The 17,444-nt window shown below is 50.2% G+C and overlaps 2 protein-coding genes across 3 annotated transcripts; both read left to right on the plus strand.

The window, feature by feature from the left end:
• The first annotated feature begins 393 nt into the window (after positions 1-393).
• Positions 394-14,082, plus strand: Edc4 (enhancer of mRNA decapping 4). 2 transcript variants are annotated; one of them, XM_041650764.1, is made up of 29 exons: positions 394-652; positions 4,305-4,461; positions 4,992-5,103; positions 6,422-6,521; positions 6,794-6,983; positions 7,094-7,241; positions 7,321-7,425; positions 7,817-7,926; positions 8,018-8,101; positions 8,187-8,282; positions 8,372-8,474; positions 8,589-8,769; positions 8,862-8,934; positions 9,028-9,119; positions 9,200-9,387; positions 9,462-9,586; positions 9,668-9,824; positions 10,151-10,587; positions 10,666-10,770; positions 10,854-11,006; positions 11,086-11,122; positions 11,254-11,431; positions 11,538-11,693; positions 11,781-11,896; positions 12,019-12,184; positions 12,270-12,456; positions 12,546-12,765; positions 13,152-13,315; positions 13,558-14,082. In XM_041650764.1, exons 1-29 carry the CDS (start codon positions 571-573, stop codon positions 13,748-13,750), a joined length of 4,215 nt encoding a protein of 1,404 aa, XP_041506698.1. In that variant the 5' UTR covers positions 394-570; the 3' UTR covers positions 13,751-14,082. The 2 variants fall into 2 exon arrangements, with proteins under 2 accessions (XP_041506698.1, XP_041506699.1); XM_041650765.1 differs by having other exon boundaries at positions 9,671-9,824.
• Positions 14,083-14,459: 377 nt separating this feature from the next.
• On the plus strand, positions 14,460-15,892 carry Nrn1l (neuritin 1 like). The gene is made up of 3 exons (XM_041650933.1): positions 14,460-14,556; positions 15,228-15,360; positions 15,500-15,892. The coding sequence occupies exons 1-3, from the start codon at positions 14,460-14,462 to the stop codon at positions 15,783-15,785; spliced, it is 516 nt and encodes a 171-aa protein (XP_041506867.1). The 3' UTR covers positions 15,786-15,892.
• Positions 15,893-17,444: the final 1,552 nt, after the last annotated feature.

Here is a 17,444-nt window from a genome sequence, read left to right on the forward strand (position 1 = left end):
TTTGTGGTAATAATCATCTTCCTGGGCCTAATGACCTCGCAAGTGTCTAGGTCTTGTTTACTCCTAAAGGAGGAACAGATTTCTACCAATTCACCTTTTTCAAGGTCTGAAAAGTCAGTACCTGGATGTTAGAGTTGGTTCTGAGTTCATCAGAATGAGCCAGAGCCTGAATTGGATCCCGGGAGACAGCAGGGCTTTAAGCAACCCAGTGCTCTATGAGCGCATTTGCTCTTTCTCAGTCTTGGTAAATTTCTTCATTGCTGAGCTAGCCTGAAGCTAAGGAAGGCAAACTCAGATGGGAACTAATTAGTCGCTCACACCGCGGAACCTTTCTTCTGTGGTCCTTGTAGGATCCGGGAAGAAAAGGTCAATAGGACCGGAAGTGGAGGCGGTTGGTGGGGTTGGCGGGGCTCAGAGACGCAGCCCCGGTGGCGGTTTGCGAACTGCGGGTAGATATTGTGTAGCGCTTGGTCCTCTGCTGTCTGGCGGGGTCGTGGCTGAGCGAATTTGGACAGTGCACGGAGGTAGAGAAACTAACCTCTTACGAGCCGGACTTTCGTGGCTGGGCCCATGGCGTCCTGCGCGAGCATCGACATCGAGGACGCCACGCAGCATCTGCGGGACATCCTCAAGCTGGACCGGCCCGCCGGAGGTGAGCCGGGATGGAATGGGGGGGCTCTTGGCGAAGAGGCCGACCTCTGGCGTAGATCTGAACCGTCCTCGGGTGCCGCATACCCTTTTAGACAGGCTCTGGAACCTCCCATTTGATTGCGGAGGACGAATATTGGAGTCATGGATGATCCCTGGGCATATCTAGAGAATGGCGCAGACCCCTGGGTGTTATCCTTACCCCTCCCTATCCCGTGCAAGACCATTCTGCCTTGTCTTTAAGTATTTTGGCCAGGGGACTGGAGAGATGGCTCAGAGGTTAAGAGCATTGCCTGCTCTTCCAAAGGTCCTGAGTTCAATTCCCAGCAACCACATGGTGGCTCACAACTCTCTGTAATGGGGTCTGGTGCCGTCTTCTGGATTGCAGGCATACACACAGACAGAATATTGTATACATAATAAATAAATAAATATTTAAAAAAAAGTATTTTGGCCAAAGGTAAGGGTCCTCAGAATCTACCCAATCCTTCTGACTTCCTCGCCTCCAAACTCCAGTGTTTTGAGGACTGGCCCTATGCCCCTACTCGTCATGGTTCGGAGGCCTGGTGCAGTGTCTGTTTACCGAGTTCTGGGCCTAGAATTAAGCGATATTCAGAAGAGCCTCATTTCCTCTTCATAACTTGCCTCCCTCCTCCCCCCAGAATGTAGACTCCAGGCCTGATGTTACTCTGAAACTGATTTTCTGATAAAAGGTGGGCAACCCCAAATCCAAGTTCTTAATAGATTGAAGGCAAATCACAGACACTGTGGCTCTGATTAGATTAGGTTCCATACATCTGCAAACCCATATGTTCCCAATTCATCTGAGTGTTACTTAGCTCCTAGTATCCTTTTTGGTGCTACTCTTGCCAGATAAGAGTTCCAGGGCAGCCGGGCGGTGGTGGCGCACGCCTTTATTCCTAGCACTTATGAGGCAGAGGCAGACAGATCTCTGTGAGTTCGAGACCAGCCTGGTCTACGAGTTCCAGGACAGGCTCCAAAACCACAGAGAAACCCTGTCTCGAAACCAAAAAAAAAAAAAAAAGAGTTCCAGGGCAGAAAGCCTACAAAGTTGTGGTATACTGTTGTTACTGTAAAAGATGGTTGTTTGAAAAAAATAAAAAGATGGTTGTGATAGCAGTGGGAGTGTGTGTGTGTGAGAGAGACAGGGCAGGTCTGAGAGGAAACTATTTAGGCTAGATCAAATACTATAGACAAGAAATTGAGTGCCAGGAAAACTATTCTAGGTACTTACATAGAAAGCACATATTGCCTAAAGGAAATAGTGTATGCAACCTCGATGTTTGAAAGGTTGACTGGTGATAGTGCTGTACATGTAGGCCATAATTGAGAACTGATTCTTCTCTCACACCTTGTTATACTTGCTGGGAGGACTCAGATTGCTAAAGCCGGCACTGATAGGCTATCCAGTGGGGTTAGCTGATACAGATAATCCATTCCCTGCCTGAGACCACTGGGTCTTTGCCTCATGCCTGGTGCGTGCTCCCTTTACTCGTGAGGTGCTTTGTGCCTCTGATACCCACCCTCAGCTGAGCAGGCTATACTCCATAGAGATTTGGTAGAGCCTGGCATAGTTAACTGTATAGACTAGGCCCATTGTTTATCCTTGTGGTAGAGTGCTTGGAAGGAAGAGTAGCCAGCCTATCCCTGAGCAGCTAGAGTGGTTCTAGTCATAGGAAAAGATAAGAGAGGGGTCTTTCCCTGGAACTCCATTGTTTAATGACTGGTACTTTTTGATTTTCGAGACATGGTTTCTCTGTGTATCCATGGCTGTCCTGTAATTCACTCTGTAGACCAGGCTGACCTCGAACTCACAGAGATCCAGCTTTCTCTGCCTCCAAAACGCTGTGATTAAAGGCATGGGCCACTATGCCCAACTTATTCTTTTTTTTTTTTTTCCCAAGTCTCTTTTCATTGACGGACCTAAGACTTATCAGCCCTTAGACTATTTCATGACTGAAAACTTGGCTCTTTTCTTGAAGCACCTTACTAGCTTGGAGTTCAGAAAGTGGTGTCTGAATTAATGAGTCTTTGAAACTTAACCAAAAATCAGGCATAGTGGCATTCACCTATAGTCCCAGCTTTTGGGAGGCAGAGGTAGGAGAATTGTCAGTTGAAAGCCACCTCAGGCTACATGTTGAGACCAAATCTCAGTTAAAAAAAAAAAAGTAAATACATAAATTGTTGGAGACATAGCTCAGTGGTAGTGCAATTATCTAGCATGTGCAGTGTCTGAGTTCCATCCTCAGCACTATCCTCCCCTCAAAAAACAAAAACCCACTTAGCATGTATGGGTTGCCCAGGATTCAATCCCCAGCCGTAAGGAGGAGTGGGACCAGCCATTGCAAACATCCAAAATACTGTCATTCCTGATTCCACACTCCACCCCATGCCCATATAGCTTCTCTTTGTCCAGTTCCTCAAGTGCTTACCTTTCCTTCTGAGCTTACCTGCCCAATTCAGGCTTGTTAACTAATTCAGTGTATCAGGCCCCGTCTTTGCTTGAATTGGAGCCATCTCTACAAACTCTACCACTAAGAGTCCAGTGTCACGCAGGTTCTTAGTTGTCTGTATCTTGCCTTGGAACAGTCAGGCCACTGGCTCCAGCTGACTATGACAATTTAAAACTCTTCTAGAACCAAGTGTGCTAGCATATACTTGTAATTCCCGCACTTAGGAGGCAGAAGCAAGAAGATTCCAACTTCAAGGCCAGCTGTCTGAACTCCACAGGAAGGTGCCCTGTCTCACAAAAGGGAGGGAGCAATGAATTTTTATGGCTCTCATTGCACAGAGGGAGAGACTAAGCAATCCAGCCTCATATCAGAGGCACTAGCAGCCCTGTTTTTCTTCTATCCTTCCCATGTTTTGTTTCTGGATTATTTGTTTTTGTTTTGTTTCATACTTTAAAAAAATGGTTTAACCTGTGTATATGTATGTGTGCTACATGTGGGCTTTGGGCCTAAGGAGATCAGAGGAGGGTATCACATCCCTTGGAACTGGAGTTACAGATGGATGTGAACCATCATGTGGGTGCTAAGAATGGAACCTGGCTCTTCCACAAGAGCAACAACACAGAGCCATCTCTCCTACTTCCTTCTGTTTTGTTTTGAGACAGAATTTTATTATGTAGTCTAGGCTGGCCTGAACTTCATATATAGCCTAGTATGACCCTGAATTCACCGTCTTTCTGCTTTAATCTCCCAAGTGCTGAGATTATACCCACAACACCTAACATTTCCCATGTTTGTATGCTGTAAACACAATTGTTGTAATGTCCTGATTGTCCTTATACCCTCCTTCAAGTCAAGTTTGTTTGTTAGCCCAAGTATTATTTATTTATTTATTGGTGCTAAAGATCAAACCAAGGGTCTCACATACGGTAAACAAGCAGGCAAACATGCTACCACTAAACTGTGGGTCTGGCCTCATCAGAAGGTCTTTACTGGTTTGTACCCCTCCCACAGGTAGAAGAGTCTCATCGTCCTGCTCTACACCGTACTTGTAGAATAAAAATGAACAAGAAACCCTCCTCCCTATGGATATAATAAGTGTTCATGACTGCTTTGTGGTCTAGAGCTGTAGGAGAAGCTCATGGCAGGTAAAGAACCTTGTCACAGTGTCCTTTTCCCCCCTAGGCTCCAATGCAGAGAGCCAAAGGCCATCCAGTGCCTACAATGGAGATCTCAATGGGCTCCTGGTTCCAGACCCACTCAGCTCTGGTGATGGTAACTCAACAAGCAAACCTGGTATACGGACCATGCCACTTATTAACCTGCAGGAAAAGCAAGTCATGTGAGTACCTGAGAAATACTAATGGGGGTAATGATATCTTTGGGGTTTTTGCATAGCTAAAGAGATAAGATTAGAGCCGGGCAGTGGTGGCGCACGCCTTTAATCCCAGCACTCTGGAGGCAGAGGCAGGCGGATCTCTGTGAGTTCGAGACCAGCCTGGTCTACAAGAGCTAGTTCCAGGACAGGCTCCAAAGGACAGGCTCTTGAAAAAAAAGAGAGAGAGAGAGAGAGAGAGAGAGAGAAGATTAGGGTCAAGGGGACCAGCAGCCTCTCCTTCTTCTCTTTTGTACTGTCTGGGGCTAAGCACTGTACCATGTTGAATTTATACTAAGAGTTGAAGACAAGCTAAAGACTGGAATGGAATTAACCTCATTTGTCAGGAGGGAGGTATGCGAGGAGAACTGTGTATGGGAGCATGGACCACACAGAACTGGGAATCTGAGACTAGACATCTCCATCATGTGGCTCAGTCCTTAGATCCCTCTACTGCTATTTGGTGAACAGAGACTCTGTTTATGTACCTCTTCCAGTTGCCTCTCTGGAGATGACAGCTCCACTTGCATTGGGATTTTGGCCAAGGAGGTGGAAATTGTAGCCAGCAGTGATTCTAGCATTTCCAGCAAGGCACGGGGGAGCAACAAGGTGAGTACCAGGATTGTGAGGTACATGTTGAAGTAGACTCCCCACAGCTGGGCCTCCCTTCTAGATTCTGGATCAGGCACACACCCAAACACTTGTTTTCACAATGAGATCCTTTATTAAGTAGAAAGAAAAATTAAAGTGACTGATTTCTGGCTCGGGCAGAAAGCGGCAGTAAATGACCTTACAGGTATAATTTTCTTTATTTCTTTATTTCTTTTTTTTCTTTTTTTTTCTTTTTTTTTTTTTGAGACAGGATTTCTTCTCTGTGTAGCTTTGAAACCTGTCCTGGAACTCACTTTATAGACCAGGCTGGCCTCGAATTCATAAGAGATTTGCCTGCCTCCACCTCCTGAGTACTGAGATTAAAGGCATGTATCACCAATGCCTGGCTGCAGGTGTAATTAAAAAAAAAAAAAAGATTTTTTAAAATTTATTTATTATGTATACAGTGTTCTGTATGCCTACAGACTAGAAGAAGATACCAGATCTCATTCAGATGGTTGTGAGCCACCATGTGGTTGCTGGGAATTGAACCCAGGACCTCTGGAACCAGTGCTCTTAACTGCTGAGCCATCTCTCCAGCCCCCTGCAGGTGTAAATTTTAGAATGAGCAAGGATGTGGTGGTGTATTCTGATTGGGCATGTTAATTAGGTGAACCAAAGGGAGTTTTGATTACTGGACTTTGGTATTCATCCTCAGGAATGAGCCTGGCATAAGAAAGTGTCCAGTTAAGGGAATAGACCCTGATGGCTAGCTTTCGGAGTGCAATCTGATGGTTATTTATTTGTTTGTTTGTTTGTTTGTTTATTTATTTATTTATTACGTAGACAATATTCTGTCTGTGTGCATGTCTGCAGGCCAGAAGAGGGCACCAGACCTCTTTACAGATGGTTGTGAGCCACCATGTGGTTGCTGGGAATTGAACTCAGGACCTTTGGAAGAGCAGGCAATGCTCTTAACCACTGAGCCATCTCTCCAGCCCAATCTGATGGTTTTTAACAAGCAGAGGGAATGGGAGAAAGGACAAGTTCTGCCATAGCCACAGACCAGGTTAACGGCCCATCACATGTAGCGAATGGGAGCACACTCAGTGCCTCTCTTCTCTTCTCACTCATGCTTCCGATTCCTATGAGAGAAGCTTTGGTATAAAGTGTGCCATATTTTCAGAAAACCAGTGTTGACTCCCAGTCCTCTGTGGAAATCTGTTCTGGGAGGTATCAGTGGTACTAGGCTTACTCCTGTAGCCTGTCTTGTCCTCAGAATTGGTACCTACTCCAGGTCTCAGCTTCTTCAACCTTCCTTACTCTGAGTTCTCAGGTGAAAATCCAACCTGTCGCCAAGTATGACTGGGAGCAGAAATACTACTATGGCAACCTGATTGCAGTGTCTAACTCCTTCTTGGCGTACGCCATTAGGGGTAAGTAAGGGGCTGGCCAAAGAGGAAACGTTCTGCTAGAAGCCCCAGAGATGCAGATCTAGTGTCAGGCTACTGAACCCCTTGGGTGGTAGTGGTACAGTAGAATGCTCATCAGGGCTTCCTCAACATCTCCCAGGGCTTACTGGGGGAGATGGTTAGGGAAAACCAGGCTTGTTACTGTGATGATAGCAGTGACGTAGGCAAGGGCAGGGCTCCTGGGCTGCTGCCTGGGTCCGGGTGCTTGCTCAGAGTCTCTGCTTTTCTAATTCCAGCTGCCAACAACGGCTCTGCAATGGTCCGTGTGATCAGTGTCAGCACTTCAGAGCGGACCCTGCTCAAAGGTTTCACAGGCAGTGTGGCTGATCTGGCCTTTGCACACCTCAACTCTCCACAGCTTGCCTGCCTGGATGAGGCTGGCAATCTTTTTGTGTGGCGCTTGGCTCTGGTTAAGGGTAAAATTCAGTATCCATTCCCAGGCAAGGGACCGAAGAAGTAGAGATGGGCCTCGGGCTAGAGCCTCTAGGGCTGCTTACTTCATCATCTACCTATCCAAGCCTTAACTCCCTACTCAGAGAAGAGATTTTAGTTCATATCCGCCAGCCAGAGGGCACGCCGCTGAACCACTTTCGAAGGATCATCTGGTGCCCCTTCATCCCCGAGGAGAGTGAGGACTGTTGTGAGGAGAGTAGCCCAACAGTAGCCCTGCTGCATGAAGACCGGGTGAGAGGGCCGGGTGTGGTGAAGGAGGGGCAGAACCGTCATATCGTGCCTGTGCACTGAATACCTCCTGTACCGCTAGGCGGAGGTATGGGACCTGGATATGCTTCGCTCCAGCCACAACACCTGGCCTGTGGATGTCAGCCAAATCAAGCAGGGCTTCATTGTGGTAAAAGGCCATAGCACGGTATGCCTACAACTGGTTGCCTCCCTGTTCCCCTCTTCCTGTGCCCTTCATCTACTCCCCATTTTCATAGCTGCCCAAATGGTTTTACCAATATGTTGCCAGTGTGGATGCAGAACCCAAATTGGCCCTTACTTGTACAGTTCACTTCTAATGTAGGTGTGCCCTGAAGGACAGTTTTCTCTGTAGTGCCTGCCCACTTCATTCAGTCCCAGAGAAGTGTGAGTCTGCTGTCAGGCAGTCCAGCTCACTACCAGCCTCATTTAGGAAGAGCTCATTCCTACCTCTGGTCAGGAGGAAAAGCAACACTGTTTGGGTTGTTTCTGTTGTTTGTTTTTGAGACAGTTTTTCTGTGCAGCCCTGGCTGTCCTGGAACTCTCTGGGTTCTTTGCAGTGTCTCAGTGAAGGAGCCCTCTCTCCTGATGGAACTGTCCTGGCTACTGCAAGCCATGATGGCTTTGTCAAATTCTGGCAGATCTACATTGAAGGTCAGGATGAGCCAAGGTAAGGCAAGACCTTAAAGACCCTACTTTCTACCTCCTGTCTAGAAAGTTGGGTGGTTCATTCACTCAGCCTCTCATCTGTCTGCTTACAGGTGCCTGCATGAATGGAAGCCTCATGATGGGCGGCCCCTTTCTTGCCTCTTATTCTGTGATAACCATAAGAAACAGGATCCTGAGTGAGTGAGTGGGTATGCAAAGTCTGTGGCAGGCTTGTCCATGGGCTCCTTGCCAGTAACCAGTCAATGCTTTATTGCTTTTCAGGGTCCCATTCTGGAGATTCCTCATTACCGGCGCTGACCAGAATCGGGAGCTGAAGATGTGGTGCACAGTGTCCTGGACCTGCCTGCAAACCATTCGGTATACTAGAGCTAGGGGGTTGAGGATAAGCCAGGGGTATGCCTGCTTTGAATTCTCAGTCTTGCTTGATCTACTTCTTGGCTTCCTAGTTTCTCCCCAGATATCTTCAGCTCAGTGAGTGTACCTCCCAGCCTCAAAGTTTGCTTGGACCTCTCAGCAGAGTATCTGATTCTTAGTGATGTGCAGCGAAAGGTAGGCTGCTGTGGTGGTACTGGGAAGCGCAGGTGTTGCTGGGGCTGGCAGGGATATGTGACAGACCACAGCCCTTGCAGCCTCAGTTCAGTTAGGATTGTATCATTCACACAGGTCCTCTACGTGATGGAGCTGCTGCAGAACCAAGATGAGGGCCGTGCTTGCTTTAGTTCCATCTCTGAGTTCCTGCTCACCCATCCTGTGCTGAGCTTTGGGATCCAGGTTGTGAGTCGTTGCCGGCTGCGGCACACTGAAGTGCTGCCTGCTGAGGAGGAGAATGACAGTCTGGGGGCTGGTGAGGTGCCCCAGGGTCAGGGCTGTCTTTTGGTGTGTGGAAAGTGTCCCGGCACAGAGCAGGCCACTTAATGATCCACACTGTCCTTTCAGAGAGTTCCCATGGGGCTGGTGCCGTGGAGTCTGCAGCTGGGGTGCTTATCAAGCTCTTCTGTGTGCACACTAAGTGAGTGTCGGGGAGGCCCATGTCCTGTCTGTCCCCCACCCTCCTCGCCCTGGATCATTTGGCTATTCTGTTCTCCCCCTCTCTGTTCTTTAGAGCACTACAAGATGTGCAGATCCGCTTCCAGCCACAGCTGAACCCTGATGTGGTGGCCCCGCTCCCTACCCATACGGCTCATGAGGACTTCAGTGAGTTAGGGAAGAGAAGGGAAGGAAGCAGGTTACACTGACATGGTTCTCAGATCTGACTCAAGTAGCTTTCCCAACAGCTTTTGGAGAGTCTCGACCTGAACTAGGCTCTGAGGGGCTAGCTTCAGCTGCCCACGGGTCTCAGCCTGACCTCCGACGCATCGTGGAACTGCCTGCACCTGCAGACTTCCTCAGTTTGAGCAGTGAGACCAAGCCTAAGTTGATGACACCCGACGCTTTCATGACGCCCACCGCTTCCCTGCAGCAGGTACGTCCTCAGTGAAGAGAGGCGTGGTAATGTTCCGTTAGCAGCCTTAGTGCTCATTCTCTGAATCTTCCCAGATCTCTGCGTCCCCTAGCAGCAGCAGCAGCAGCAGTAGCAGCAGCAGCAGTAGCAGCAGCAGCAGCTCCCTAACAGCTGTGTCTGCTGTGAGTAGCTCCTCAGCCATGGACCCTTCCTTGCCCAGGTAAGGCAGAGTCTGGGTGATAGCAGAGCCTGGTGCCACATGTGATGAATCATAGTAGCTAATGCCTCCCCTTTCTGCCAGTAGGCCATCCGAGGAGCTGACCTTGAGTCCCAAGCTGCAGCTGGATGGCAGTCTGACAATAAACAGTACCAGCAGCCTGCAGGCAAGCCCTCGAAGCCTCCTTCCTGGCCTGCTCCCAGGCCCAGCTGACAAATTGACCCCCAAGGGACCTGGACAGGTGTGTGTGTGAGAAACAGAAAGAGAATCTGTAAAGTGTTAAAGTACTGGGTAGCAGGTGGAGAGCAATGGGGAATATTGGGGTGCTGTATTCCAATGTACTTTTTCTGTTGACCGTGCTTAGCCTTGAGGGCTTCATATTTCCCCAAAGGAAATACCTTCCTTGGAGGGTATCTCCTCAGCCTCCCATCCCCCTCTTGTGAACTGTGGCCCTGCTTTTTACTTGGATCTCTCTTCCCTGTTACACTGTCTCATCACTACAGTACCAGTACTGTGTCTCTGTGCCCCTTACTCAGTATTTAAGCCTCCATCTTTGGCCCTTGTCAGGTGTCTACTGCTGCCTCTGCACTGTCCTTGGATTTGCAGGAAGTGGAGCCACTGGGGCTACCCCAAGCCTCTCCCAGTCGCACCCGTTCCCCTGATGTGATCTCCTCAGCTTCCACTGCCCTGTCCCAGGACATCCCTGAAATTGCATCTGAGGCCCTGTCCCGTGGCTTTGGCTCCTCTGTGCCTGAAGGCCTCATTGAGCCAGACAGTATGGCTTCCGCAGCTTCAGCCCTACACTTACTGTCTCCTCGGCCCAGGCAAGGCCCTGAGCTTGGCTCTCAACTTGGCCTAGATGGAGGCTCTGGGGATGGGGATCGGCATAGTACCCCCTCCCTACTGGAAGCAGCCTTGACCCAGGAGGTTGCAACCCCTGACAGTCAAGTCTGGCCTACAGCACCTGACATTACTCGTGAGACTTGTAGTACCTTGGCAGAAAGGTGAGGCGCTTAGAGGGGCAAAGTATGCTTATAGGAGGGGCATTAGGATTATCATCTACTAAATTTGTGTCTCCTTAGCCCCAGGAATGGCCTCCAGGAAAAGCACAAAAGCCTGGCCTTCCACCGGCCACCTTATCACCTACTGCAGCAACATGACAGCCAGGACACCAGTGCTGAGCAAAGGTGGGCACCACTTGCTCTGTTTTTCCTCTCCTACAGGAGGGCCAGCCTGTGAGCAGGCACTTAGCCCTCTTCCCCTTCCACAGTGACCATGATGACGAGGTTGCCAGCCTTGCTTCTGCCTCAGGGGGTTTTGGCAGCAAAATTCCTACTCCACGGCTGCCCGCCAAGGATTGGAAGACCAAAGGATCCCCTCGGACTTCACCCAAGCTCAAGAGGAAAAGCAAGAAGGATGATGGGTAGGAGGTTTCTGTGATTGGGGCCAGGGAGGGTCACCAAGCTGTCTGATGTGACCTTCAATGCTCCTTGCCTATGTAGGGATTCAACTGTGGGATCCCGGCTCACAGAGCACCAGGTATGTAAGGGAGCACCTTTCTACTCTTGGGACCCCATCCCACAAGGATGGGAGGGACTTTAAGTTATTCCTTTTTATGGTGGGTGGAGATAGGAAGGACAGACATTATAAGCTGTCAGTGCTTCTGGCAGGTGGCAGAGCCCCCTGAGGACTGGACAGCATTAATTTGGCAACAACAAAGAGAGCTGACAGAGCTATGGCACAACCAAGAAGAACTGCTACAGCGTCTCTGTGCCCAACTTGAAGGTCTACAGAACACTGTCACTGACCATGTAGAACGTGCCCTGGAGACCCGGCATGAGCAAGAGCGTATCCTTGGGGGTAGTGACACAGCAGGGCAGTAGGGCACGGCAGTGTTCTTGTCTAAGGAAATGTATAGGTCCTGCTGCAGGCCTGTTCCTTAGCTCCACCACAGAGCGGCGGCTGGAGCGGGCCCTGGCTGAGGGGCAGCAACGGGGTGGGCAGCTGCAGGAGCAGCTGACACAGCAACTGTCCCAGGCCTTGTCTTCAGCTGTGGCTGGGCGGCTGGAGCGCAGTATAAGGGACGAAATCAAGAAGACAGTTCCTCCGTGTGAGTTTCTCATGAGATTTCTTTTGGGTGAGCCATGTGGGTATAGGAAGCTTTTTAACTTCTTTTGGTTTCATCCGTCTTTCTTAGGTGTCTCCAGAAGTCTGGAGCCTGTGGCAGGTCAGCTAAGCAACTCCGTGGCTACCAAACTCACAGCAGTGGAAGGCAGCATGAAAGAGAATATCTCTAAGCTACTCAAGTCCAAGGTGATGCAGGGTCCAAGATGGGAAATGAGGCCAAACTAGACTTAACAACTTGACCCCTCCTTATATTCTAGAACTTGACCCCTCCTTATATTCTAGAACTTGACCCCCTCCTTATATTCTAGAACTTGACAGATGCCATTGCCCGAGCAGCTGCAGACACATTACAGGGACCAATGCAGGCTGCCTACCGGGAAGCCTTCCAGAGCGTGGTACTGCCAGCTTTTGAGAAGAGTTGCCAGGCCATGTTCCAGCAAATCAATGACAGCTTTAGACTGGGCACACAGGAATGTGAGTGGCGTCACAAATCCCAAAGTAGTAAGAACGGTTGTGCTCTGCTGTCATCCCTTTGCTGATCCCTGGTGTCGCCCTTCAGATCTGCAGCAGCTAGAGAGTCACATGAAGAGCCGAAAGGCACGTGAACAGGAAGCTAGGGAGCCTGTGCTGGCCCAACTCCGGGGCCTGGTGAGCACATTGCAGAGTGCCACTGAGCAGATGGCGGCCACTGTGTCCAGCAGTGTTCGGGCTGAGGTGCAGCACCAGCTCCATGTGGCTGTGGGCAGGTCTGTGGGCAGGGCTCTGGGTGAGGTGGTAGTTTAGGAAGCCCAAAATGGGCTTCCAGTCCACTTCACTGGGTCACTTCCCTTTGCAGCTTGCAGGAGTCAATTTTAGCACAAGTACAACGCATTGTTAAGGGTGAAGTAAGTGTGGCCCTTAAGGAACAACAGGCCACCGTCACTTCCAGCATCATGCAGGCCATGCGTTCAGCTGCTGGCACGCCTGTCCCTTCTGCCCACCTTGACTGCCAGGCCCAACAAGCCCATATCTTGCAGTTACTGCAGCAGGGCCACCTCAATCAAGCCTTCCAGCAGGTATGACAATCCTGTTACAATCCCTTCACAAAGATGTCTCCTGAGAAGATCTACGTAACCTATGCCCACTTCCCCAGCAGGCTCTGGGCTGTCTGGCAGACTGAATCTTTTGGCTTCCTAAGCCTTTGCTCCTGTTGTTTCCTCATGCTAGACTACTTTCTTCCCACTTCAGCTCCTTTCCTCATGACCACCTTGCTCAGGAAAACTTCATAATCTGATTTTCTAAAGTAACTCTACAGCCTTATCAGTTTCTGAACCTCACTTCTGGAACCTTTAGAATCCAATGTTGGTCTTCTGCCCTTAGGCCATACACCTCAGAGAAGCAAGCATTCCATCCTGTCCTGATGTTAGGTATAAATGAGCATGCTGCCTTGTTCTACTCCCAGGCACTGACAGCCGCTGATCTCAACCTGGTGCTGTATGTGTGTGAAACTGTGGACCCAGCCCAGGTTTTTGGGCAGCCGCCCTGTCCACTGTCCCAGCCTGTACTCCTTTCCCTAATCCAGCAGCTGGCATCTGACCTTGGAACTAGAAGTGACCTCAAGCTCAGGTGAGCGGGGCAGTTGGGGGATCAGAAGATGAGCTAGAGACAGGATAGAGAGAGAATAGTTGAAAGCAGACACCTACTCTTACCTGACTCCCATCCCTAATTTATTACCCATGTTCTCCACCCCCTCCAAAATGAGGCTTAGAAGCTGTCTTTGCCCGTATCCCTCTGGGCTTCAGTGCCACTAGGGGGCACTCCTGTCTGCTGGCATCCAGCTGTAGCCTGTTCTTTCCCCCTATCCCCAGCTATTTGGAAGAGGCTGTGATGCACCTGGACCACAGTGATCCCATCACTCGAGACCACATGGGCTCTGTCATGGCACAGGTGCGCCAGAAGCTCTTCCAGTTCCTGCAGGCTGATCCACACAACTCACTTGGCAAAGCTGCCCGTCGCCTCAGCCTAATGTTACACGGCCTTGCGACCCCTAGCCTCCCTTAGCTGTTTAAACAGAGACGGGGTAACACTGAAGGCCGGTCGGCAGGTCTAGGCCAAGGCAGGACCATGTCTGCTGTTTACCTGCCCAGACCTCCATCTCTAGTGTTTGGAGGGAGGTAGGGGGCAGGACACACTGGTCTATGCATTGTGGTAACCAGCAGGGTTAGGCTGGGCCCAGGGCAGGTATTGTGCTTTCTTGGGTCCTGCCATGCCTGAAGCATGACCCCAAGATCGTGATACCACTTGAGTTGAATTTTCCATGTTCCTTTTTACCTATAATTTGGATCTTTTTGTTTTTGAAAAACATTGAGAAATTCAATTAAAGCCTTTTGGAATAAAACAAAGTATGTGTATGGTTTTGATTTGCTTTTGATGTTGTCTCCTCCCTTTGGGGGAGCATGTCTAAACCAGCCCACCTGGGGGTCCCCTGGCACCCATTGTCATCTGATAAACCGTCTACTTCTATCTCCCCTGTCCAATTCAGACAAAGCTCCTAGAGCCGGCTTAGCATCAACACATCTCCTCTCTAGGCAATTTTGCCCTCTGGGGTCCTTCCTTTCTTCTCTGCCAATCTGGGTCCTGGAGGTGGGGCTGACAGCTGGGATGAGGCCCCGCCTCCAGCTCCTATCCAATCAGGATCCCTTCCTCTGGGGGCTGGGCCCACAGGCAGCTCTCCAAGCCTCTAGCTCCTGCACTAGGCTCACAGCCAGGGATGATGTGCTGCTGCTGCCACTGCCCCTGCCGCTGCCGCTGGCAGCCGCTACCCTGTGCCCTGACCCTGACGCTGTTGCTGCTGCTGCCGCCACTCGGTGAGTGTGAGTGTCCTGGGCCCAGGCTGCAGCCCTTCTCAGAGTTCTTAGACTGGGTGTAGGGTGAAGGAGCACAGGGCTCAGGGTAGAGTTCAACAGTAAGCTCTAGGAAAGTGTGGTAGTGGCTTCAGCATGGAGAGTGTGCAAACAGCTCAGTTGTGGGAGAAGACCTTCTAAATCCTGTAGCCCCTCTTCTGACAAAGGGAGTTTGTGACCCCTAGCAGAACTGAGGCCATGGACCCCTGAGCTTAGGGTGACTGGCTTTGGTTCCCCACCCTGCCGCTTAGCTTCAGCAGAGACTCTTGTCTTTGAGGAGGAGGCAATGGGTGTTCCAGCTGAAGCTCATTAAAACTACAGAAAGATTGCCTTCTGCCCATGACTTCATGCTTCCTATACCCCTGAATCCCTGAATTGACCTAGAGCCCCAGAAACTAGAGAAGGAGCTGAGCTCTGGACCCAATAACCCTTCCTGTTCCCACATCACATCTTCCATGTGCATCACAGTCCAGATCCTAACTTTAAGACAAGTGATCTCCAGGTAGCCTGAAGTTCCCTGGGGCACCTCTTTCACGCTGAGTCATGTCCCCAGAGCACTGCCAGGTAAACAAGATTCTGATGAATGGACCCTGGCTCGTTCTATCAACTATTCTCTATTCCCACCCCATTCCTAGTCTTTGTACCCTCTCTAGCTGTGGCCTCTGAAGGCCCAAACCACTGTGATACCATATACCAAGGCTTTGCTGAGTGTCTTATCCGCCTGGGGGATGGCATGGGCCGCGGAGGCGAGCTACAGACTGTCTGCAGGTACCAGCAGGTGGGAGGCAATGGGCTAGTGGGAGATACCACCTGATAATCTGTGCCACTGGGGCAACAACCTCAGGGCCTTGAATCTCTTCCCACTCTAAAATCTCTGCCCAACTCCCCTAACCCCATTCTGTAACAGATCCTGGAATGACTTCCATGCTTGTGCGTCTCGGGTCCTGTCCGGCTGCCCAGAGGAAGCCGCTGCAGTGTGGGAGTCACTGCAGCGAGAAGCTCGCCGTGCCCCCCACCCAGATAACTTGCACATCCTCTGTGGCGCTCCTGTGAGTGTTCGGGAGATGGTTGCTGGCCCAGAGACCAACCAGGAGACACTACGAGCCACAGCTCCTGTGCTCGCTCCAGCCCCAGCCCCTGCATTGCTTGCTGCTGCTCTGGCACTTGCCTGCCTCCTGGGGCCTCTGGCCTAAACAGTCTGGTTGGCTAGCCAACAGTGCCCATGCCTCCCATCACTGCATGCAGTGGCCGCCGTGTGGGCTCTGTAGAGTGTGTATAATTTTCATTAAAGGTATTTATATTTGCACCAAGCTGTTTTCTTTCTCCTGGCTGTGACCCTCTTGGCAAAGGCAAGGGCCCCCAGAAGCTGATCCCAGCATGGAATGGGCGGGCTCAGGACCTCCACAAGGGACTCATCCACCCTTACAAACATTTGTTTCATGATGGCAGTGTTGAGGTTTCTTTCCATTACACCTTAGATCCCAGGAGTACCTCGGATCCCAAGAGCTCTTGTAGAGACCCAAGATCTGCTGGAATGCACAGCCTTTCTCTGCCTTCCCAACCCAACAGGAATGTGGGGAACCAATGGGGTCCAGAACTCACCCCTAGTGGCCAGGTAAAGTCTCTCTCAGGCTCCTGCCGTCTCCTGGTGCCTTACCTGCACCTCCCTCTGCTAAACTATCACCTCAGCCTTCAAGACGTGCAGACTTGGTGCTCAGTCTTCTCTTTCGAGGTCTGGACTAGACTGTCCAAAGAGAAGTCCACATTCAAACCCCTGACAGGATCTGAACTTACACAAGTTGAAGCCATAATGAGGAGGTGATCTGGCTTCTGCTCTCCAGAAGCTTGCTCTTTGGGGTTTGCAGTGAGAAAACAAAATGATTCAAGAAGGTGTTTTGGAAGCCATAAAATGAGAGTAGATGGTGTGGGCAGAGCCCCTATTCATTCCAGTGGGGGCAGAAGAACAGAGAAAGTTAACTCTATGCTAATGCTATGTTAATTTGTTTATTATTATTATTTTAAATAGCACCTTCTTTAGTAGCTCTTGACTAGCCTGGAACTCACTATGTAGACCAGGCTGGCCTCAAACTTGGAGTGATCCTCCTGCCTCTTCTGAGGTGCTAGGATTATAGGCATATGGTACCATTCCTTGAATAAACACTATGACTTTTGTGGACTTCTCCATGGCTTCCTCATGGGCTACTATTATTCAGTCCCTCTACTTTCTAGGTTGAGAAACTGATGCTTGTGTTACACTCCTCCCCTCTTGCCTATAAGGTCCTGCATAAGCCAGCTCTGTGTTCCTGCAGGACCAGTTCTACCTACCCAGTCCTTGAAGGCAGGAGGTAGCACACAGGGCATGGTAGCTCACGAAGACAGCAGCCTTACAACTGGTTTGGAAGGGATGGGGAGCTTGCTAGGCAAAGCGCTTGCCACTCAAGCATGAGGACCTCAGTTTGACCCCTAGGATCTATGTAAAAAGTCAGTGTAGTGCCATGCACTTGGGAAGGCAGAAAGAAGTGGATCTCTGGGGCTTAATGTAGCCTAGCCTAGTCTGTGAGCCAGGCCACTAAGAGATTCTATCTCAAAAAACAAGGTAGATGGGACCTGAGGAATGACACCCAGGGTTGACTCTGGTGAACACACACAGTGCAAGCAATGAGAAGGCTCACCACTCAGTGTAAAACCAAAAGGTAGGAGAGGTCTGACTCTGGCAAGTTATCCTCTGACCTCCACGTGTGCACATGTACTCATACGATCAGAAATAACAAGGTGTCGGGGTGGCACACACCTTTAATCCTAGCACTTGGGAAACAGAAGCAGGCGGATCTCTGTGAGTTCAAGGCTTTCCT

Source organism: Microtus oregoni, unplaced genomic scaffold (genome assembly GCF_018167655.1).
Source record: "Microtus oregoni isolate MIOR12 unplaced genomic scaffold, Mior012 000004F_ref0000308, whole genome shotgun sequence".
NCBI classification, from domain to species: domain Eukaryota; kingdom Metazoa; phylum Chordata; class Mammalia; order Rodentia; family Cricetidae; genus Microtus; species Microtus oregoni.